This window comes from Pelmatolapia mariae, linkage group LG23 (assembly GCF_036321145.2).
Source record: "Pelmatolapia mariae isolate MD_Pm_ZW linkage group LG23, Pm_UMD_F_2, whole genome shotgun sequence".
NCBI lineage: Eukaryota > Metazoa > Chordata > Actinopteri > Cichliformes > Cichlidae > Pelmatolapia > Pelmatolapia mariae.
In genome coordinates, this window is record NC_086246.1 from 35,451,541 (window position 1) to 35,474,311 (window position 22,771).

Below are 22,771 nucleotides of genomic sequence, written 5' to 3' on the forward strand. Positions count from 1 at the left end.
TCACCCGGAAATCTAGAGGCAGGACCAGAAGGAGTCACGTGACACGCTCTACTTCCTGTTGTCACTTTAGTTAATTATTTCTTTCTCTTTTTTCCCTTCTAATGTTTTTCTTTACTTTTTAAAATTATAAAGTCGAGTTATAATACGTGGCGTTTATTTTCCTTTGCTAAACCTTTCCCAAGTGTCTCTGAAACGAAGCGATAATCTAAGGAAGTTTAACCGGTTGCTAATGTTAGCTAGTTAGCTGGCGTATCTTTCCTTCAGTGACAGGTGAAGGCTCGCTCCGTCCAGGCTTACCTTTTACCTGTTAAAACCGTTTTTTCCCGTCGTACTTTACGTTTGTAGCCTCCTGTAGGTGATCAGTTTACAAATCAACACCATGGCCAGTCTGCTTTCATTGCATTGTGTCGCCTCTCTCAAGAAGTCCGGGAGTCTAATTCATTTTAGAAGCGCTGCTCTGGGGGTTCATATGAGACACTATAGCAGCAAAAAGACCTCCTCTTCATCATCTTCGGAGTATCTGCACCAAAGCGTCGTGCCTTCAATGCATTACCAGAAGAGTTTACCCAGGTAAGGCGTTTTGTGACGAATTCGGACACATTGCCTTTTCAGTTTCTCCAAACATGTCGTGCAAACTCAAAAAAAATCTGTGGTTTCATGTGCACCGGAGATGTCCTCCAAACAAAACAAAAAGGTGTCCTGAAATAAAGGTGACCCATTTAGCTTTTAGATCGATGTAGGTAAAAGGGCATGCTTGCGTTAAACTCAGTGACCACTAGAGGGCAGTGACATGAATTATGGTTAATGACGCTTTAAAAGAAAAGGTGTGTGAAAACAGTTCACCCCAAATTATTTTGGAAAATTCGCATACGAACAAATTTTTCTTCAGAGCTTCCATAATTCTCTGTGGTACAGATTTAACAATCATAGCAGTTGCCTCAAGGCGTTTAATGAGCTTTCTAACACAACACAGACAAATCTATTTTAACAGGCTCAGAAAATAGATTTTGTGCAGGAAACATTATCCAGATATTTCAGTCCATAAGATGGCATCACTCAGTTGCTGCACATCCATGATGCAAATCTCCCGTTCCACAACATCCCAGACTGCTCGGTTAGATTGAGATCCGGTGACTGTGAAGGTCATTTGAGCACAGTGAACATGGTGCTTTATACTCCTGGAGGCAGCCATCAGAGGATGGGTACACTGTGCCCAGAAAGAGATGGCCATGGTCAGCTGTAATACTCAGGTAGGCTCTGGTGTTTAATCAATGCTCAGTTGGTACAAGATGCCCAAAGTGTGCCAAATAAACATTGCCCACAGCATTACATGATCACAGCCTGAACCATTCATACAAGGCAGGATAGATCATGCTTTTGTGTTGTTTGTGTCTAATTCTGATCCAACGGTCCAAATTTTACAATAGAAATCGAAACCCATCAGACATTTTAAATGAAGTAAAAATGTTGAAGAAAATGTCCCTAGTTTAAGAAAGCTGTTGAGCATTTGGTTCTTGAACATGAATCACCACATCACAGTGGGTGCTCTCTTCCGTTAAGTTGTTTTTATTATAAAACATACAAATAAATCAAATAAAACATGACTGACTTCATTTCCCTTTTGCTGTTTAGATTACCCATACCAAAACTGGAGGATACTATCAGGAGATATTTGGCTGCCCAGAAGCCTCTTTTGGATGATGACCAGTTCAGGTGAGTTTCCACAAGTTAAATCAAAATTTTTATTTGATTATTTAAATGCTTTAAACCTAGTTGGAGCCATTGTTGTCATGTATCTGCAGAACAACAGAGAAGCTTGCTCAGGATTTCCAGAATGGTGCGGGAAAGCAGTTGCACGAGGAACTGGTTGCTCAGGATAAAAACAATAAGCACACAAGCTACATCTCAGGTAACTATGACTAGCCTAAAACTGAGCATCTAAGATGGAATAATCACTGTTAAATGAGGTTAAAAATGTTCTTTTTTTTCACAGCTCCCTGGTTTGATATGTATCTGTCTGCACGTGACTCTGTGGTGCTCAACTTCAACCCTTTCATGTCCTTCAATCCCGACCCAAAGATTGAGTACAATGACCAGCTGTTGCGGGCGACCAACATGGTGTGTTCAGCTGTGCGCTTCATGAAAACGCTACGAGCCGGTCTGCTGGAGCCAGAGGTTTTCCATCTGAACCCAGTCAAAAGCGACACGGACAGTTTCAAGAACTTTATCCGCTGGGTCCCATCTTCACTGTCCTGGTATGGGGCCTACATGGCGAACGCATACCCTTTGGACATGTCTCAGTACTTCCGCCTCTTTAACTCAACTCGGATTCCTAAGCGTGGGCGAGATGAGCTCTTTACTGATGAGAAAGCGCGACACCTGTTGGTTATGAGGAAAGGAAACATGTACGTGTTTGACATAATAGACAGGGATGGGAATTTGGTGAAGCCTGCAGAGATCCAGTCCCACTTGAAGTACATTTTGTCTGACTCGACACCGGCACCAGCCTTCCCTTTGAGTATTCTGACCAGTGAGAACAGGGACGTTTGGGCAGGGCTCAGGGAGAAGCTGATTGGTGCTGGAAACGCAGAGGATTTACGGGTGGTGGACAGCGCCCTTTTCTGTCTCTGCCTGGATGATGAGAGCATGCGGGACCATATTCACATCTCCCACAACATGCTGCACGGCAACGGCTGTAACCGCTGGTACGACAAGTCCTTCAGCCTCATTGTAACCAAAGATGGACAGGCAGCTATTAACTTTGAACATTCCTGGGGTGACGGCGTCGCTGTGCTTCGCTTCCAGAACGAGGTCTTTAAGGACACCACCGAGAAGCCACTGGTGCACCCAGGTTCGGCTGCTGCTGCTGTGGATTCGGCCTCTGCTGTGCGCAGATTGCAATTCAAGCTGAACAAGGAGCTGGAGAATGGCATCCAAAAGGCAAAGGAGAATATTGACTCTGCCATATCAAAACTCACTATTGACGCCATGGAGTTCAAAAGAGGCGGGAAGGAACAGTTAAAGAAGAACAAGCTGAGTCCAGATGCTATAGCCCAGCTGGCTTTCCAAATGGGCTTTCTGAGGCAGTACGGGCAGACTGTAGCCACGTACGAGTCATGTAGCACTGCAGCTTTCAAGCATGGCCGCACAGAGACCATCCGACCAGCGACTGTACACACCAAAAAGTGCTCACATGCCTTCGTTCAACAGCCTGGCAAACACAGTGTGGCGGAGCTGCGGGCCATGCTCGATGAATGCTCCAAATATCATGGGCAGCTCACCAAGGAGGCAGCTATGGGTGCGTGTGACATGTCAGCATGCAGATAAATTATGGTGATTTTGTACGCCAGTAAACACAGTGTTTTAAACTGCAGATATCTCTGATGGTAATTATCTGTCATAGCAACAAGACATCATAACAGGCCAAATCAGTAGTTTATCTGAGCTAAATATTTAAACCATAAAATGCTATAACCATGTTTAAACATTTCACAGCCCTCCCAAGATGATTTAATCAGAACAAAAGGAAAAAAAAACACCTTTGGTTTATTTCTTTGTCCTCCTCCTGCACCATCAGGAGTTGAGCAATCGATCTTTGCACACAGACATTTTTTATTTCAGGGCTCTAAAAGTTCTTATCTGTACCAGATATTATGTAATCATCATGTTGGTGTGTGTTTAGGATTTGTGCACTTGTAATGCTTTAAAAAATATATATTTCTCAACAATAGCATCTCATTTACAGCCTAAAATGTTGAATTTGCTGTAATATTTAATAATCAGGTTGCCAAGTAACCACCTAGAAATGGGCTAAAATGACCCATTTTTATCAGCTGAACATCATCTAAGTGACCATGTGATTAAGTACATAATTTTGCCTACACATTGAACAGGCAAAGCAATACTGTAGCATGGCAATGTAATAGTTAAAAATATAACAGCATATGTTAAAAATGTAAAACTTTTTAACATATACAGGGAGAAACAAACACATAAAAGTGTTTGGTCTTAAAAACACAATATATGATTTTGTCACTTACTTTTTTAGATTTATTCATTTAAATTTAATGATACTTAGGTAATTTTTTGTCCTTTATGACTTGGGCTCTCGCTCAGAGCGTACTTTAGTCCAGCATATGCAGATATCTGATTTACAAAAACTGGGAATCTCAGTTTTAGCATTTTTCTACTAAATAGATGAGCAAATATGTTTTGATATTAGCTTATCAGACATAGAGGGGCGTGGTCTGCAATATGACATTTTAGGAGGTTTTTTACAGTAATGCAAGCAAGGTAAAGTCATAAGTCTTCTTATTCACCATAATGTGTGACTTTATTAAAGTTGAATTATTTTCTTGAATGCACTGTTCGATGTAAAAAACTGAAGTGTTAAGATAATGACTGATTAGCACTTTTTATTATACACAATGCTGACCTGAGAACAGTTCCTTCACTAACTGCTCTTTTTGCATCTCTCTCCAGGTCAGGGTTTCGACCGTCACCTGTTCGCAATGCGATACCTGGCCACCTCAAAGGGCCAAGCTCTGCCCAGTCTGTACACTGACCCAGCTTACGCCGCCATCAACCATAACATCCTCTCTACTAGCACCCTCACCAGTCCAGCTGTCAGTCTTGGCGGCTTTGCCCCTGTGGTACCTGACGGTTTTGGTGTCGGCTACGGCGTCCACGACAATTGGATCGGTTGCAACGTATCTAGTTACCCGGCTCGCAACGTCCATGAGTTCCTGCAGTGTGTCCACAAGTCTTTAGAGGACATTTTCACAGTGCTGGATGGAAAGCCACTGAGCTAATAGTGAACAAGCGTACTTTAACATATTGATAAAGGTGAGAGTAGGAAGGAAATTCAGGGAGAATAGAAAGGATGGGGAAAACTGAAGGGCAGCTCTTTAAAAACAAAGTTTCCTCTGTCATCCCTTAGTAATGTACACGAATCATAACAATTGTTCAGTGATGAATAGGACTGCTGGTGTGTGGCAGAAATCATAACCAGTTAATTTGGTAAAACTTGATATTCTAACATTTTGGTGAAAAATATCCAACTGTAATGAAAAAATATCAGCAACTTCATCTATAACACTACAAAATGAGGGAATCAAAGCAAAATCAAGTGTAGCAAAATAAATTATCTTTTCATATTCACTTACAAGCCCTGAAAACAATAATACAAAATATTTTATTTACCTTCATTGAAAATTTGCTCGTGTTTGACTTCCTCAGCCCACAGTCATTCCAAATTGCCATTCAGACATTTGTGCCCAACTCTTACATACATGCTGACATTAGTGTGCTGTGGCCTAATGTTACTGTTAGCTGTGATTTAAGTTTGGCCATCCATCCATCCTCATCGGGGGGATAGAGCCTATACCAGCTACCATGGGGCAAGAGGCAGGGTACACACTGGACAGGTCACCAGTTTTTCGCAGGGCTAACACATAAGAACAGACAACCGTTTGCACTCACATGGGCAATTTGGAATTATCAATTAACATAACCCCACCAACTGCATGTCTTTGGACTGTGGGAGGAAGCCAGAGTACCTGGAGAGAACCTACGCAAACACATGAAGAACTCAGCACCTTCTTGCTGTGAGACAACAGTTTTAAATATAATCCTGCCCCTACATAATTTGTGGTTTCTCAAGAAGGGTCTCCACATTAAACTTTTTTCTTAAATGGAAGTGAAATATGAAGCAAATTTCCACTAATGGCCATGATATGCATAATGCATATATAATATAGCTATCTTACAGTGTTATGAAGTGACACAGGCCAATTGAGTTACTGCTTGTGTCAGAGAAATGAGAGGGAATCATTACTCTCTTCTGAAGGGTGTAGGGAGCGGCTTGAACTTGGAGCTCTGACTCTTGTTGGTCATTCATGCAGTTAAAACTTCTCTGCAGTAGTTGCTAGTCAAGATGCAGAAGATGTGCCTTTTTGAATGATGTGAAGCTCAACCAGAGCATTTACAAATCACCACTGTAATACACTGAACTGTCATTAGTGTTAGATTACAGCCATTTGTTGTGCTTGAATGTATTTTGAAATTAAAAGTTAATTACCTCTGCTCATTTATTTGCCCTTGTGATTCTTCACAGACAGCTGATCATTTAAGACGACAGCATAGGACACATTTTCTTTACCCAAATCACTCTTTATTTAAAATAAAAAATAGTTCCACCAAAAGCAAATGTACAAATGCGGTAGTACAACAGAAACATCAGCTAAAGTAATTAAAATGAGCAAAATCCAGATTTTAGATGGGCTTGATCTTGAAGTGTAGGCCGATCAGACTGAAAACGAGACATTTCAGATCTTGCACCAGGTAGTAGAACACACGAAGGCCCTCAGGGTCCCTGAAAACACATATGTGCTTACGTCAGTAACAAATACAATTCACTTTCCACTTCCCAACTCCTGGATATATTACTCACTTTGACTGGTTGACGTCAATCAAGGAGCCAATTTTGGAAGTTGTGAATGAAATGTGCTCGTCTCCGATGACAATTTCGAGTTCCTGTAAAAGTTGAGACAAGAAACAGGCCTCAGAAAATTATCTTGGAGAAAATCATCACTGCAGAGTTGATGAAGGTGAAAATTTAGGCCACTTTCTTTCATAAGTACAAAAGTTTAGGTCATTTTCACAGTGCTCTCAACTTTATTCTTCTTCCTCCACTATGATCTTATTGGTCACAGAAAAATCCATTTGGTTGATCTTCTGTCTGCAAAGGTTTGAATTAAAGGACGAACTGCAGTTGGCTGCTCACTTTTAAGGAAAGTAGCCAAAGACCTTATCAAACTGGGACATTTCTTCCACCCAAGGAACTGTTTTATTAACTGCATGCTCAATTTGCAAAGGGTTAGAAAAACTAAAACTAAGAGTATAACTATATTAGAAAATTATTCTTTCATAGAAGGAAATCACACTCAGAAGATAAGCCTGAACTTTCAAACAACTTGTTTTAAGCAGCCATTTATCCCATATGATGATATGACCTTGAGCAATCACTCAAGGTATGTATTAGAAAACAGATCAAAGATCTAGAGTATGAATGACTGGCTAAATGTTTATCAGTTTTGCTATTGGAACTATAACATATTCCAGGATATTGAAGTTAAAAAACTGCTAAATTTATTCACACCTCTATTTAGGGCTTGTAAATCATAAAATATTCAGATTGTGAAAGTATAACTTTGCATGGAGATATTAAACAGACTGCAATTACAGTACCAGCAAAATCCAACTGATGCTGTAGGGTCATCAAGTCTGATTTTTTTTTTTTTTTTTTTTTTTTAAATCTTCCACAGATGGAAACGATAAGCCTCAGTGTAACCATGAGGTCTAAGCATACCCAACCCAAACCAGGAAGAAAATGGAATAAAAGAACAGAAACAGTCCACTTCTCAGCAGTTTTCACTACTGGATATACTTAGTGTGGTTTGGGTGAGGGAGCTGCCTGGATAGAGCATGCAAAAGGCAGGATTGAGGATAACCACTGTCAGCGAAGGTACCAGAATATTTTCACAACAGCACACAGACAGTATTTGCAATGTGGAATAGTTAAAGACCGCCTTGGACAGTTGCCTGTTGCAATGTACCTCGAAAACTTTAAATCTACATGCATGAATGAAAATGGCTGAAACTGCAATAACTGGGAGGACACGGGGTAATAAAGAGGTCACAAACCTGTCTGCCAACTCTATCAGGAGGCGGCCACAGAGCATCATCTTCCTTGGTGATTTCACTGTCGTCAATGATCCTCTTCAGCTCCTCCATCACACTTTTGTGTACATATGCCTGGTTGGCACACCGGAAAACGCATAAGTCAGATTTAAATTTGTACATTTCGAAAAACGCCATTAATTCATAACCACATGCATGTTGTTTGAGCATGATGCCTGAAACTACTTCTCGAAAAATAACCAAACAACCAGCTCTTACTTTACAGATATCTCACCACCCGTTACACATACATTTAAAATCGATCATACGTTACCTCTTTCCTGATCATTACGTCATTCTTGTAGTTACTGTTGTTTGCATATCTCAGTTTACCTGCGGGGGAAAAAAGATTAACTTTAACGTGGGAAACTGTGTATCGTTTCGAACAAAACGCCCGAGTTTATCAATCGCTACAGGCCGCATGGCGCGTACGCACTCACAGGATATCCTCAAAACATTACTGCTTATATTCTAAACCACACGCTATGGTAATAATTATACTATTTATATATAAAAAATGTTAGTAATCAGCATTACTCCTGCAGCTAAATCCAAACGGACAATTTGGCTCTTTGACTCTGCTGCGGCCTAACTAAACCGGTTAGCTTCGAACCACGGACAGCTAACGCGTCTGTATTACCGCTCAAATTACACTTACCGTCAGGCCTGAACTCAAATTCTAGAAACTCGTGTCCAAACTTCCCCTTGTGCCCGACATAATATCTCAAATAAAAGTCGCTTGTTGACATCTTTATTCTACAGAAAGCGTTTTTCTGCGCAAGTCTGACGAACAAAACTGAGCTAGCAAGAGCAGCCCAGAGCCTCGCCAACCGTATACGCATGCGCAGAGGTTTGCAGATGAGGGGCTTTTTTGACCAAAGTTTTGTCTTAAAGGTCATATTCCCGCGATAATTCAGTCATTTGTTTTTTATTTTAAGAATTTAGACTTATGGTTTCTTTTTTTTAACTTTGTGTCAGTTTTTTAAGTTAACTAGCAACTTTTTTTTCTTTTATGCCTTTAAAATATTATTTATTTGCACCTCGATTTCTTTTTAGTTTGGTGCATCTTTGATTGTTTGTTAGTTTAGAAGTATAAAATAAATTTTATTTTTTATTCATTTAGTCACCTATTTTTGGAATAAAACTCCTTTAATAAATACAATTTCTGGCTTCCTCTTGGGGTATGTATGAATCTATGATAACTTTTAAGACGCCAAACCATAATCCTCAACAACTTCTACAGATGTACAGGTATGGAACAATTCATTACTGAATCACAAAATTGTTTATTACACTCTTCTGGTGCTCTGTAAATCTTCTAAATGTCTTTGTTACATTACAAAAGAAAAAGAAACAATTGAATAATTATATCAGTAATTAATTGTTAATTATTTCCAGTTTTGTTCATTTGTTTGCTTGATTTTACTTAAGCCGTCAATTCTTGGTTTGAGTTTCTGCATTCATTTATCATCAGGTTCTTCCTGAAAGACCTTACGCAGGGCTGAACTTCTTCTGCGTCTTTATACGTTGTCGCATTTTTCTAACGTCATCAAACCGCTGTGGCACACAGGAAGGGTCTGCACGTGTGGTGGTTGTAAACTTTGAGCCATGGCAGGCGCGTTTTCACAGGAGCTTGAGGATCTGTTGAATCCTTGCCCAAAATTCGTGGATCCGGAGGATGATGATGACGAGGCAACCAAAGCCAGAGTGGTGGACCGGTTCAATGAAGACGACGATGAGGATGAAGATGCGGTCGGCCTCAGCGCTCTGCGGAAGCGCAACACCTCCCTGCTTTCGGACACAGATAGACGGTATGTGGGAAAGCCAGTGTCCCGAAAGCAGCTGCTTAGGGAGACTGAGGAGGATGAACATGATGTTGAGGAGGAGGAAGAAGGTAACGAAGATGATTCAGTGGGGGATGAAGAGGTAGATGATAATGAAAATGCTTCAGATGAGGAGGAAGACGACGATGATGAGGAAGAGTTGTTGATGGGCAGTGATTCAGAACTCGATGTTAAACTGGCTTCAAAGAAGAAAGCAACTGACATCACCTTTCCTCAAAAAGTAGACTTCCACAAACTGACAGAAGGTATGGATGACCTGGGAATGAGCGAGGATGATGATGATGATGATGAAAGCGGTGAGGAGTCTGAAAGCAGTGAAGAAGAGGAAGGCTCTGATGATGATGATGAGATGAAAAGCGAGCAAGAGGATGATGATGGAGTGGTGCGCACGTTTTCTCAGGACAAAGTAGACGAGGAGGTGGAGAAAGGAAAGGCGGTGAAGAACCAGCTGGCCCTGTGGGACCAGCTGCTTGAGGGCCGGATAAAAATCCAGAAAGCTTTGGTGACTGCCAACCAGCTTCCTCAGCCACAGACTTTCCTAGAGTTCAAGAGGAGAGGTGGGGGGGAGTTCACAGCGGCGTTGAAGAACACTCACAAGGCTCTGAAGGCTCTTCACAGGTCCCTGCTGGAGTTGCATGACCAACTTCTGCACCAGAACACTGACACGAGATCCATCGACACAGGGGAAGACGAGGAGATAACCAGCGATGATGAAAACGAGGGGTCAGCGCAGCAGGCCAGAGCGCCCAAACGAAAACTGGAAATGGCAGAGTACCCGGACTTCATGGCCAAACGGTTTGCAGCTTTCCAGCCTTACTGCAATGCCACGCTGCAGAAGTGGCACGACAAAACAAGGCTGACGATGGGCAAGAGCACCAAAGGGTTTGGGGCGTTTGAGAGGAACATTCTCACCCAAGTGGAGCAGGTGCTGATGGACAAGGACAGGCTGTTGAAGCGGACCCAGACGCAGCGCTCAGAGTACCGGGTCCTGGGGAAGGTGGAAGCCCCTGCTCTCACATCTGAGAACATCCCCATGGAGGGAGGTGAGGTGTCGGAGCAACAGCTGAAGTCCAACACGCATCTGAAAGATCTCGATGAGGACATATTTGATGACGACGATTTCTACCACCAGCTGCTGAGGGAGCTGATCGAGCGCAAGACGAGCGCAGCGGACCCCAATGATCAGGTGGCTATGGGCCGGCAGTGGCTGGCCATCCAGAAGCTGCGCAGCAAAATCAAGAAGAAAGTGGACACTAAAGCCAGCAAGGGGCGCAAAGTCCGGTTCCACATCCACAGCAAACTGGTCAATTTCATGGCGCCGATTGACCACAGCTCGATGAGCGACGAGGCCCGCAGCGAACTCTACCGAAGCCTGTTTGGTCAGAACACTTCTATGAGGGAGTGACATTAACATGCTGAGATTCCCAGGACTGAAGGCAAATAGCCGCTCTCCTTTAGCAGGAACTCTTCAGACTGTCTGACATACTGAACTCAAAAGAACGTACAGTTCTTTAGAAACGTCTTTCATACCAAAGTGCTCCTTTTTTTAAAATCACAAGAGTGCTACTTTAAAAATTCACACTGTTTTTCCATCACATGTGAATGAAGTAAAGTGATAACTTGAACTCATTGTATGACTTTATTTAAGAAAAGAACTGTGGCCAGTCCCATGCAGCCAGTTCATGAAATGTTCCTGCTCCAGTTTTATTTATGTCTTTTGTTCTTTGCTTTTATTTTTTGCTTTTCCAGCTGAAAAAAATCCAGAAGACCTGCTTAGTGCATACTGTTGATTTGGGGCACAGCTGGGAATATATGAAACATTCATATGTTGCAGGGCTACATTAGCCTGGACTGAGATCACAGATTTCCCTGGCACGCTCCTCAGCCACGTTAGAAAATGAATTTTCATGTTTAACTATTAGGTAATAGTAAAATTAATTTTAGATACATTATTACAAATACACATTTAAACCCTGACAGGAAAGTTTTCTCAATTGTTTGAATACATGGCAGCATTCAAAGCAGATATTGTGATTTGGAAAATGTAAAAAAAACCCAAAAATAACAACTTTGAATCCTGTGATAGACTGGACACCTCTCCATGTACCTCACGCTCTGCCCTATTACAGCTCGGATGAACTTCTGCCTTCCCATGATCCTAAATTGGTTATGAAGTTAAGAAAAATGCACCAGTTTAACATCTATGGGTTACACTAACAGAAAAAGAAAGCTGTTTTCTATTAACTCACTTTTCTAACCACTTTCACATGGAAGTTATCGCCGCTACAGGATGAGCCTGGTGTCAAAATGCAGGTAAAAATGATGAGTTGTTTTAACCAGTTAACTCTTTAAAGTTTACCAAAATAATCCTTTTCAGTTTTTCTCCAGTGAATCAGAAAACAGAAATTCTCCAAAGTACCAATGCTTGTTTCGTTATAAGTCATTATAAGATGGTAATGTTGCTATTGAAACTACGATGTATGACATGATATTGATGCTCTTGGTTGTAGGAAAAAGTATTGTGAAATGTGTCTATCAGCCCTTGAAGTGCTGTGTTTATAAAGTTATGACATGAGGGTTTTTATTTGCAAGTAAAATACATTTGTGATTTAAATTCAGATGTTTTGCTTGTTTTTAAGCTGAATCGTGTGAGAACTCAAACTGAGTTTTATTGTTTTTATTTTGTCTATCTGCAGAAGTCTCAGTACATTTTTCACCAATTACAGCATCGGAAATTGTTAAACAAATACAATCTGCATGAATATCTGCTGACTTGCACACAGCATGCCTCACTCAATTCAAGCGTGCATATACCTACCACAACCACATGTCTGATTTAATGTGCAATGCTTCCAGTTGTCTGTTAAGCAGATTATGAATGGCTAATGTAGTGTAGACAAAGCAGTAACAAGGCTTTGATGTCACTGCAGGTCTGTACTTGCTAAAGTGTGCCTGTGTCATGCGTTTTTATTGTAATGTTTTGGCATTTTCTCCTTTGGGAGACAATCTTACACAAGTCACACAAGGCTATTTCAATATCGAGCTTCAAAACAGTGCTGAGTCAGAATGGCATCTGCTCAGTGCCAGCAGGTGCTGCTGGTGTAGGAGCTCCCTTTAGCATTATTATTTCACTCATGATTAACAACACTTTAACGTTGGGTTGATCTGACACAAGCGAACATTATTTTATTGTGACACCTCTTCCATTTGGAGCATATGCTCGTGCCCCAGCTGAAGAAAAAGGAGCACACCCACTGTTAATGCTGGCTGCACACCATTCAGTATGGAGTCAACCTACAAGACTCAGCTGTGAGGAAAAAAAATAATTTAAGGTTCACATTTTACTTGCAAAAAAAACTTAAGGGATCTTTGGGGCATTTTAATCACAACGCAGACACAAAATGTCACTCCATACCTTTACTGCCTCTACAGCACTAAGCAGCGTGTAGCACTTCTCTCTCAATTCGTGACATAAAGAATAAAACAACACAGAACGGTCTTCATTAAAGAAGCTTTTTAAGATGAAAATAACAGTACCTGAGCAGTCAAACATACAGAAAAGAAACTGCATTAAACAACCTTAACAGAACACGCAGATCATATTAAATCAATCTCCTTTTAGAGTTCAGTCCATCTTCTTTTAATGAAAACATATCTTAACATGCATCTGACAGTTACAAGGAAAAATTATACTTCGTGGTAATTTCTTAAAATGATAAATTTTCCTGATTTCTTAATATTAAATGGGTAAGAGCAAAATTAAAGTCAACTCCATATTTAGTCCACAAAGACCATCTTTGGCGGTGATGTAGTACATCGGGTGTTTGAGGCGTAAATTGGTTGTTTCAGCTGAGCTTTTTGTTTAATTATTTTTAAACAGATCTTGAAAAAGAAAAATGTTAGTTTGCACTGATACAGGGAATCAGCAGCATGTCACTTCACTTCATTTATTGGATTGTTAAAGGCTGTCGAGTGTGTGAATCTTTTTGCAGACAGTTTCTCCAGCTCAGTGCTGGATTAAAGGCAAGCAGCAGTTTGAAATGAAATTAAAAGTGAGTGCCTTTTTTCACTCCTCCCTCGTTCAGTGTCATCCAGTACACAAGTTAAAGAGAAACTTTTAACTGAATACCTCTGCTGCGAACCAGCTCCACAAAGCCTCCTTTCATTTGAATAAGTCTAAGCAGAATCGCACCAAAAGGAGGCTTTTTGAATTCCTGGAAGTTATGCTGCCTTGTTGCAGTAGCCATGACGAAGAGCAGCACGCTCAGGCAAACCATTCTCCTCTTCCCTGAAGGAGCGATGAGCTTCAGTGGGGCCGACTGCTCGACTCTATGTTCGGCTGCTTCTTCTCCGTCCCATAACCGCTGAACCACCCGTTCAGCCGTTTGGTCAAACCACCGTTCAGAATGTCCTGGATGTGCTGAACGATGAGATTTATTGCAACTGTGTTGAAAGACAGATGTTTCATGGTTACAGATGGTCTCAGTTTGTAACTCTGTTTTACTGAGAGATACAAACTCATCATCCAAAAAAAGTTAATACCCCCAAAACTTACAGCTAATCTTTAATCATCAAAGGTCTAAGCTATTTTACAGAATAAAACGGCACAAAATAATGAAAAAAATATATGTATAATTGTCTCTTTGTTTGCCATAGCTACACTATTTCACTTCTATGGCAGATATTATAAATTGTATATTTAAAAAAAATATTAAATTAATTGTACAGCCCATATTATATAGAAATCTTTGTCTGTTACTTCTTACAAAAACACATTTTTATTTGTTTTTGTGACACTTGTAAGAATACATTTTAAAACTTAAGGTATGTTTGGGGCAATTACACTCACTGGCCACTTTATTAAGCACACCTGTTCAGTTGCTCGTTAACACAAATATCTACTTAGCTAATCACACAACAGCAATCACACACATTTAGACATGGAGACAAGGCAACATACTGAAATATAACCAGGGGTCAGAATGGAGAAGAAAGGTGATTTATGTGACCGAGTGTGGAGTGGTTGTTCGTCCCAGACAGGCTGGTCTGAGTATTTCAGAAATTGCTGATCTACTGGGATTTTCCTAAGCAGCCATCTCTACGGTTTACAGAAAAAGTAGAAAATACTGATGACACTGAGTGCCACGCGTGTGAGCAGGAAACTGAGGATACACCAACCACAGGGCCACCAAAAATTGGACAATAGATCGGAAATACGCTGCCTGGAATAAAGTCACCACAGTAAGCTTGTTGTTCCATTCTTTGTACGTCAATGCTTCTGTTCCAAGCCAGACCTAAACAAATATTTCAAATATTATGTGTAGAAAATTAGATTACTGATCATCTGGAAAGAAGTCTCATTATCTAAAAATCACAATTAAACCAAAGCCTTTTATATGCATGTCTTTGCCAAATCACTAAGCCATTTTCTATAAAAACTATGAAGTGTTGTAGCAGATTTATGGCAAGAAACATTTTTACAATTAAAAAGCCACAGCAGCACATATACATATAAAACCTGACCAAGAAGCAATCAAGGGGAAATGGTCAGAGCAGGTGTGTCATGACAAAATCTTCAGAGAGCAGTGCAGTTTTCTTTTACAGCTTTCCTAAAACTAGACAAAGCTGTTTTGTCCTCACCTTGCTTCCTGAGTATGAAGACCACAATTCCCAGCAAGGAGATAAACACAGCTGCGTCCTTGCTGATAAACACTGTTGAGTCTCCAAAATTTGCTTCCACTAGATTTGTTTTTCTAAATAATCTGTAATGTAGTCTTTATGATGCACTTCCCAGGCAGAACACCCCCCCCCCCCCCCCAGAACAACCAAAAAACTACTTACCAATGTTGTCAACTCCTCTCGGTATTATCACATCAGCATATTTCTTTGTCTAAACAAAGTCAAAAAAAAAAAGAAAAGAAAAAAGAGCAAACATTTTATCTTTGACTCCATGCTCAGGGACAATGTGCAAATGTACTAACAGAATATGGACTCACCGGCAGACAAAACTCTTCAAAAGCAGGCTTGACAAAGGTGATGTACTGGGCTAGAACGCTTTCCAAATCCCGACCACGTTCACTGATGTCACGGAGCACTGAAGGAAAACGAGACAATGGATAAAACGTTTAAATTGCATAAAGTATTTTAACACTTTTGTATGCTTTCTTCCTTTTTTCTATTAAAAAAAAGAAAAAATAATGAGTTAATTACTGAGTTGATCTATTGGTAGGCAGTTTAGTTACCTATAAGCAGACCCACTGTGTTATCCCAGCTTCTAGTTTGGAGGTTAAGCCAAGAACCTGCTGTATGGTAGCAATTTTAACAGGAAAACAGAAAAGCTTGTTTCCTAAGATGCCAAACTAGCTTTAATTTTCAAGAGCCCTTCTTTGCAGCACCCCTGCACCACAGGACCTCATTTTAAAAACAACTAATTCAATGAACCGTTACATTCATCCCCCCGCCCCCGTGCTTATAAACATAACAGATTTGTCTCGCCATGCGTCACCTCTCCGTGACAGACGAGTGTCTGCATCCGTATCCACGAACAGCTTCATGTGGAAAAAGTCTCGAATCTCCTGAGAGTAGAACATCAAGATGCCCTCAAACAGCACCACATCAGCAGGGTACAATGTCATGGTCTCTTCTTTCCTGACATATATTAAAACAGAAAGAAGGTTAAACAGCATCCACTGCAGTGAAAAATGATAAGAATGGCGATTAGAGAGATTAAAAAGCTTGTGAGTTATTCTGAAAAAAGGTCTTGAATTCTATTAAAGGTGCAGCACCCCAAGAATGTACTGAACCAAGAAATTATGTCTTGCTGCAAATGAATTTTTTTCTTTATTTTAAATAAATTTAACAAAAATGAAATCTCAAATTTAAAACAATAAATAATTAACTTTTCATGTACTGCTTCACATTTTAACACTTTTACTACAAAGCGCACTCAGATTTTCCCACCTTCCAGGCAGTTATGGGCTTCCATTCATTTCACTATGACATGAAAATCAATTTGCCCTAATTAACCCACCACAGTAGACATAATGCATGTCTTATGTATTATGATGCTTCCATTGATGCTGCATCAGAGATCTCTTTGTGTAAGCTGAAACCTGCTGAAACCCCCTTTAATGTTGTGCCTGTATGAACAGTTAGTCACCTGGAATGGGAAACAAAGTCATAAACAGGAATGTGGACCGTTTTTCCCTCCTTGATGTCCCACAGGGTTGCGATTATGAGGTCATTGTCAAATGCATCTATAGAGAAGGAAAGAGCACAAGGTAGTTAAAACCAAAAGTCACATTTGGCATGAATGAACAAACAATGCTTACATTTCAACGCTCAAGCCCCCTCTGGCCCAGTGACTCAGCATGACTCACAAATGCAGAGGCGATGTACCTGGGTGGTCAAAGTTGAACTGGCCCTTGAGCGCCTTAGCCTTCTGCTCCGGGGTCAGGGCCCTGTAGAAGCAGTCCTGGCTGAGGATGGCCACTTGCCGCTGGTGGTGGTCGATCTCGTTCTGGCCCAGCAGCTCCATGATCTTACTGCACACCGACGACTGAACACAAAGAATCAGAAACAAGTGATCCTCGTTACACGATTTAACACGGCCTGATATTTTTGCACTGAGACCAACATTTACTTACACTTTACATCCTAACGATGTAAAAAACACAGCATAGTCCATTACTGGAAATCATTGACGCCATTTCAGACACACACTCATAACAAATAACTGCAGTTTACTCCCTGTTCAGATAACATGTCTGGGAGAACAGGTGGTTCTGTGAGCAGTTACTCCTGTGGGAAAATAGAGGCATAACACCAGGAAGTTGAAGCCACAAACAACTGCCTGTTGAACCACAACCACCTTCACCTGAAGTCAGCATACCGTCACCCATATAAATAATGTCAAGAGATATGCCAGTCTTGGATTAATATAAATACAAGGCAAAAACAAATCCCAACTAATTAAATGTAGGTCAAAAACTATGACTGTATGACAAAAATGCAAAACATGTTGCTAATACTGAGAAATGCTCCAAAACAGGGCCTCATAGCACCAATCTTCAAATACATGTTGAAGATTAAATAAAAAGGACAAATGTACTTTATTTTATTTGAATGCAATTTTCCCAACTTTGGAAGCTTGTTTTATGTTCTTATATGATAGTTTTTTGTGCTCCCGTGAATGACTTTTTATCCTGAACAACTGTTAAAACTGTTACGTATCAGTTCAGGTTATTTCATGGATCTGCACCGTATTTCTTGTTAGACGTATTGACTTATGTAAACTTGAGCCAATCAAAATATGGGACATTTTCTCAGATTTAGTATAAAAATGCTGTGCAATCCTGTCATAAACTGGAGCCCTGGTTCATCCTACAGATTGTGCTTATTGTGATTATCCACTTTGCAACAAAATGTGACCATAGTGCAGCATATTCTGATCATCCAAGACAGAATACTGGAAACTACTGGGAATCTATAAAATGCTGCACAATACAGAATGCCAAAGCACATATTTAGTCTGTCGTGGCACCAAAGGCGTCTACATTGCCAGTGTCAAGCAGGTCAGTGAAATTAGATAAAGTTAACATCAAGCGAGTCTGAAACAGCGGATACATTGTGTGACATCAGCAAATCCTTTAGAAAGCGCAATAAAAAGAATAACATCAAAGCTGCCACCACCAATAGTGATAATCATGCATCCATTTGCTGCAGACAGCACTGTGCGTTAACAGTCAGAGTTTTTTCAGCTTTCTTTGTCTGCAAATGCATTTTACACTCCTCGCAGCCAGCGCACCCTGCGCAGCTGATGCTAATTATGACAAACCTCACTCCTCCTTTTTCTCTTTTTCCTGATCTTCGCCACTCTTTACATCCCCTCAGATTAAAAAAAGCATGAAAGACAAAATACGGGAGTCCTTCACGGAAGTTTGAAATCTGAACGTCAATCTGGTTTCAAGGGGGGGGGAAATGACAGTAGTGTTGACAGTGCACGTTTTCTGATTTGACATGCAGTACTGCGGCCTGCGTAACTTTCACTACTGATCAACACAACAACCAGGCCGAGTAACTAAGTAATGATTTTAAACTAAACTTCTTTTTTTTCCGAGGAAGAATACGTTTCATTTCTTAGTCCTGCCCTCTTCATCCCAAACGCATAATCTAACACAACAGATATTTAAAAAAAAATCAAACGCCTCCAAGAAATAATCCAAAGAGAAAAGAAAGAAAGGCTTTATAATATAAAAGCCAACCTTCCCGCTGGCTGTCCCTCCGGCCACACCGATGAGGAACGGCTGCCGAATATTTGAGTCATTTTCGGCTTGGTCACCTGGCTTTGTCTCGCTGTCTCCTGCCATGTTTCATCTGCAGCGCGCTCCGTACCTCTACGCCGGGGGAGTGCGCGCTCCTCCCATTTGATGATGGTGTAGGCGACGGTGAAGTTGATGGTGATGATGACGTTAAAGGGCAACAAATCGAAGATGAGGATGCTGCTGATGAAATCGCTGACAGGTAGTTGCGGGTTCCTTTTTTTCTCTTTTCTTTTATAAATTTTACTTGTGCAGCACTTTAGCATTATTAAAAACAATGACTGTTTTTATTTGAGTTAAACAGATGTCAGTAAGCTGACTAGTACTCTAAGCCTTAAACACGTGGATTAATCAGCACAAAAAAAAAAAATCCACAATAATTTTGATGGAACATAAACTGTTTAAAGTGTAGCGTGGTGTATGGTGGTTAGTTCTCTTGTCTCACAGCAAGAAGTTCCTGTGTTTTACTTCAAACGATCCATCTTCTTCCCATGAAGAAGCATCCTTCCACACTTTAAAATAGGGATGTCAAACATAAGGCCCTGGGGCCAGAATTGGCCTAGTAAAGACTCAAATCTGGCCCACTGGATGGATGTCTTTAGAAAATGTGAAGGAAGTAATTAATTTTTGGACATTTAAATGAATGTTAATAAGTTTTGCAGCTTTTCCTACTGATAAGGAACTCCCCCTTGGTATACATAGTACACCAAAGTAATAGATAAAGAATTAAATAACAGAAAGGTTCAACTTTTACCATTGACTATAGCAGACCTTCCCAAAGTGTGGGGCCCGCCCCCTTAGGGGGGGCGCAGAGCCATTGCAGGGGGGGCGCGGCATGAAAGATAAAAGAAACGCTTGGACATTGCTAGCATGGGGCGGCCACAGAAACGCAAAGCAGGAAATGAAGCATCGCTGAATATGTTTCCAAACCAACTTCATTCCAAGCCAAAGACTAGAAAATATGGTGAAGCATATCTTCCCTTTGGCTTCACCTGCACAAGTGCTGAGGTAGGTCTCCCCTGCAGAATTGGTTTTCCCTGTGTCGGGAGCAGCGCTGGGCTCTCCAAATCATGGACAAACAGTATCCTACAGTTGTTTATGTTTTTGAACCCATTTTGCACAGAGAGGCATTTTTTGAAAAATGTATTGATAGCAATGTTGAATATTATTACACAGGAAAGAACAACTACATGTAAAATAATCACACCGTGATGCCTCTGCCTTTCTAAATAGAAGGACAGTAACTGCGTGTGTATATGTAAGCTTGTAAAACCTGCAGACATTCAGATTAACAGTATTGCCATTCTGCAATTCATCTCATGTAAACAATAACGTGGTGCACAGCGTGAAAAAAGGCACATACCTTGATGAACTCTGTATTCCTCGTCCACGCCTAAACGCAAAAAGGAGTTTTAAAAAATCTCCGTTTTCGGTGATTCGAAATGCCGTTTACGTGTGGACGAAACAGCTGCGTTTCCAAAAATCCCCTTGTAGGTGTGGACGTAGCGTGAAAGAGTTAGTAGTTTATTTTATTACTACCTGTAATTTATTGCAGATTACTTGTATTTGCTTAATTTTTTACTAAATGTTTGACGTGTGAAATAAACCGCAATAGAGATTGAAAATGTGACGTCATTGAGGGGTAAAACCGCAAAGGATTGTGGGTATCCGTGGCAAGAGGTACTAGCGCAAGCAGGCTTTCAATTGAAATCAGTTAGACAGCGATAAAAAGAAACAAAAAATGGCAAGAAGCTGTTGTATTATTAACTGCAATAGCCGGTCGCATGACAGCCACGGGAAGCCGACGGGTAAAGAGATCGGTTGTTATCGGATTACGTCGTTGAAGAGAAATTGTTCAAGCCATGTTTCCGAAGTAAAAAAGAGCCGACCGATGGCCTGGATTGCAGCCATTCAAAGACCAAATATAATGTCTCAGAACACTCCAGCTCACATGTTAGTCTGCTCCAAGCATTTCCACAAAGGTAAGTGTTTTGTAGTAGTTAATACGTCATTTTTCATAACATAATTGGTGATATAGGTTACAAGCAAGTCTGGCGCTGAACAGAAATTGTCGCGCTATGCTCCTTTATTTATTGTGCATAAATAGTGAATTGTACTGACAGAATATTGCGTTTCGCTTCAGTTATTACCACGGTACATTGACAAAAACGTATACTTTTATTCACAGGATAAAACAGTTTTTTGTATCACTAATTGCCCAGTACGATTACAACATACAATATTATTGTCACTGCTACATTTCTGTAATGCGTACCAGAAATTATTTCCACTACTAATTAATTACCGTTGAGCTCAAAGGTTATATTAATAAACGGTTAACGAATGTGTATTTATGAAGACGATTTGTGAGACTGGTAAACTTACGATACGTATGATGGTCTTTCGTTCTACACGGTGCATTTCAAGGTCCTGTACCCATCCGTCGGTAAACTGTACCTGGGCTTGTTGCAGTGACCTGAAGTTACTAAAAGCTTCATGAGTGTATGCACTCACTCCAAGAACCGTATAATTATAAATCTGAGCGTGGTGAAAGTTGGGCAGCACGCTAACGTCTTTTGTCCACTCTGTGTGCTCCTAAGGGTCTGACCCTTTCACTCCTTTGATTTTTTCCTCGTACCTTTTCTTTGCCTTTTCGTCGAGTCTGTCTTTGTACGGTCCGGCATTGTTCTCTTTAGTTTTGTACATTCCTCTTTTGGGGGGCAAAGAAAAAGCAAGAAGGTACTGAAACCGGCGAATGAACGTTTTGTGGTGCTGCAAATGCTTGCATTTGATGCGGTACTTTGATTGTTTTGCCACGGGTTTCCGGCATGCAATGCGCGAAAGTCACGTGGTCTGTCAATCTCTATGGAGCAAAATATGGGTGTGTGTGGTTGGAGGATGTGTTTGTGCGTGTGCGTGCGCGCGAACATTTTTCTTGTAAACAAAGGGGGGCCCAGCAAAAAAAAGTTTGGGAACCACTGGACTATAGAAACATATGTTTTTACACTGGGTCTGCAAAAAAGGGACATTTTCTGTGAATTAACAGAGACTTTCTTTTTTAGATGATGAGCTACCAGGATTGTTTTTCTGTAATTTCATACTTTTATTTCTGGCAATTTAAGCCAAAATAGTCTTTCTTCCATTAATGAGAGCAGCATTTCTTTAGCATGTGGAAAAACTAAGTTGCACTGTTGCAATTACTCTTCTTTTTCTCATATTAAGATAGTTCTTGTTTAGTATTAAGATATTAAATGTTTATTTAAACTTATTTTCACTGACAGAAAGGGGAGTTTCACTGGTCTGGCCCTCTTAAGATCAAAGTGAGCTTGTGACCCATTATAACAATGAGTTGAAATTCCTGTTTTAAAACCATGCACGTTGGCTAGATTAATTAGTGATTCAAAACTGACTGTAGGTGAGAATGTGAGTGATTGTTTCTCTTTTTGTGTTTGTCCTGTGATTGATTGGCAATCTTACCAGGGTGTAGAAAATGGATGGATGAACAGTTTTTAAACTTTTGGGTAGTGTGGTATTAGCAAACATGATTTAGATGCAAAAAATCAAAAAGTTGGCTACAAGATGGAGGAAATTGGAATTTAGTATTTTAGGTAAGTATAAAGAAATTTGGACAATTATGAAAAAATATGGCAACACGGAAGGGCATCTTTATAGAAAAAACTCCAAGACTGCCCCTCAAGTACAATTTTGACCACGTGGTATGGGAATGTCCTGAAGTGTCCACTATTTGTAAAATGGTTAAGAAAAATCTCTCTGCATTGTTACATATTTTTGTGTATGTATATGCATTTTGAATTTTTTTTTTTTGGCTCGGTCGGATGAACCGGAAGTGCTTTTTCATGGTCTGAC

At 40.5% G+C, this 22,771-nt stretch overlaps 4 protein-coding genes across 4 annotated transcripts; 2 read left to right on the plus strand and 2 right to left on the minus strand.

Annotated features, from left to right (window-relative positions):
• The first annotated feature begins 48 nt into the window (after positions 1-48).
• cpt2 (carnitine palmitoyltransferase 2) lies at positions 49-6,079 on the plus strand. The gene is made up of 5 exons (XM_063467382.1): positions 49-570; positions 1,633-1,713; positions 1,803-1,909; positions 1,994-3,298; positions 4,483-6,079. Exons 1-5 carry the CDS (start codon positions 380-382, stop codon positions 4,809-4,811), a joined length of 2,013 nt encoding a protein of 670 aa, XP_063323452.1. The 5' UTR covers positions 49-379; the 3' UTR covers positions 4,812-6,079.
• Positions 6,080-6,156: 77 nt separating this feature from the next.
• magoh (mago homolog, exon junction complex subunit) lies at positions 6,157-8,583 on the minus strand. The gene is made up of 5 exons (XM_063466799.1): positions 8,399-8,583; positions 8,015-8,073; positions 7,705-7,815; positions 6,452-6,534; positions 6,157-6,373 (listed from the first exon to the last, which is right to left on the minus strand). The coding sequence occupies exons 1-5, from the start codon at positions 8,580-8,582 to the stop codon at positions 6,274-6,276; spliced, it is 537 nt and encodes a 178-aa protein (XP_063322869.1). The 5' UTR covers position 8,583; the 3' UTR covers positions 6,157-6,273.
• A 727-nt stretch (positions 8,584-9,310) lies between these two features.
• Positions 9,311-12,156, plus strand: aatf (apoptosis antagonizing transcription factor). The gene has a single exon (XM_063466621.1). The coding sequence runs from the start codon at positions 9,349-9,351 to the stop codon at positions 10,987-10,989; it is 1,641 nt and encodes a 546-aa protein (XP_063322691.1). The 5' UTR covers positions 9,311-9,348; the 3' UTR covers positions 10,990-12,156.
• Positions 12,157-13,098: 942 nt separating this feature from the next.
• On the minus strand, positions 13,099-18,953 carry uck2a (uridine-cytidine kinase 2a). Its single transcript, XM_063465876.1, has 7 exons — positions 18,848-18,953; positions 16,983-17,142; positions 16,744-16,840; positions 16,090-16,232; positions 15,581-15,678; positions 15,426-15,474; positions 13,099-14,027 (listed from the first exon to the last, which is right to left on the minus strand). The coding sequence occupies exons 1-7, from the start codon at positions 18,950-18,952 to the stop codon at positions 13,891-13,893; spliced, it is 789 nt and encodes a 262-aa protein (XP_063321946.1). The 5' UTR covers position 18,953; the 3' UTR covers positions 13,099-13,890.
• Between the last annotated feature and the right edge of the window lie 3,818 nt (positions 18,954-22,771).

What these genes read in the sequence shown, in the direction of transcription:
- magoh (XM_063466799.1), bottom strand. Translation starts at nt 8,582, where the DNA reads ATGCGTATACGGTTGGCGAGGCTCTGGGCTGCTCTTGCTAGCTCAGTT. An exon ending in ATTTGAGTTCAGGCCTGACG is followed by an intron (nt 8,074 to 8,398) that starts GTAAGTGTAATT and finishes TTTCCCCCGCAG; the next exon opens with GTAAACTGAGATATGCAAAC. An exon ending in CTGATAGAGTTGGCAGACAG is followed by an intron (nt 6,535 to 7,704) that starts GTTTGTGACCTC and finishes CAACTTTTACAG; the next exon opens with GAACTCGAAATTGTCATCGG.
- cpt2 (XM_063467382.1), top strand. Translation starts at nt 380, where the DNA reads ATGGCCAGTCTGCTTTCATTGCATTGTGTCGCCTCTCTCAAGAAGTCC. An exon ending in TTGGATGATGACCAGTTCAG is followed by an intron (nt 1,714 to 1,802) that starts GTGAGTTTCCAC and finishes ATGTATCTGCAG; the next exon opens with AACAACAGAGAAGCTTGCTC. An exon ending in GCACACAAGCTACATCTCAG is followed by an intron (nt 1,910 to 1,993) that starts GTAACTATGACT and finishes TTTTTTTCACAG; the next exon opens with CTCCCTGGTTTGATATGTAT.
- uck2a (XM_063465876.1), bottom strand. Translation starts at nt 18,952, where the DNA reads ATGGCAGGAGACAGCGAGACAAAGCCAGGTGACCAAGCCGAAAATGAC. An exon ending in GTTCAACTTTGACCACCCAG is followed by an intron (nt 16,841 to 16,982) that starts GTACATCGCCTC and finishes CCTTCTCTATAG; the next exon opens with ATGCATTTGACAATGACCTC. An exon ending in CACTCGTCTGTCACGGAGAG is followed by an intron (nt 15,679 to 16,089) that starts GTGACGCATGGC and finishes GTTTTCCTTCAG; the next exon opens with TGCTCCGTGACATCAGTGAA.
- aatf (XM_063466621.1), top strand. Translation starts at nt 9,349, where the DNA reads ATGGCAGGCGCGTTTTCACAGGAGCTTGAGGATCTGTTGAATCCTTGC.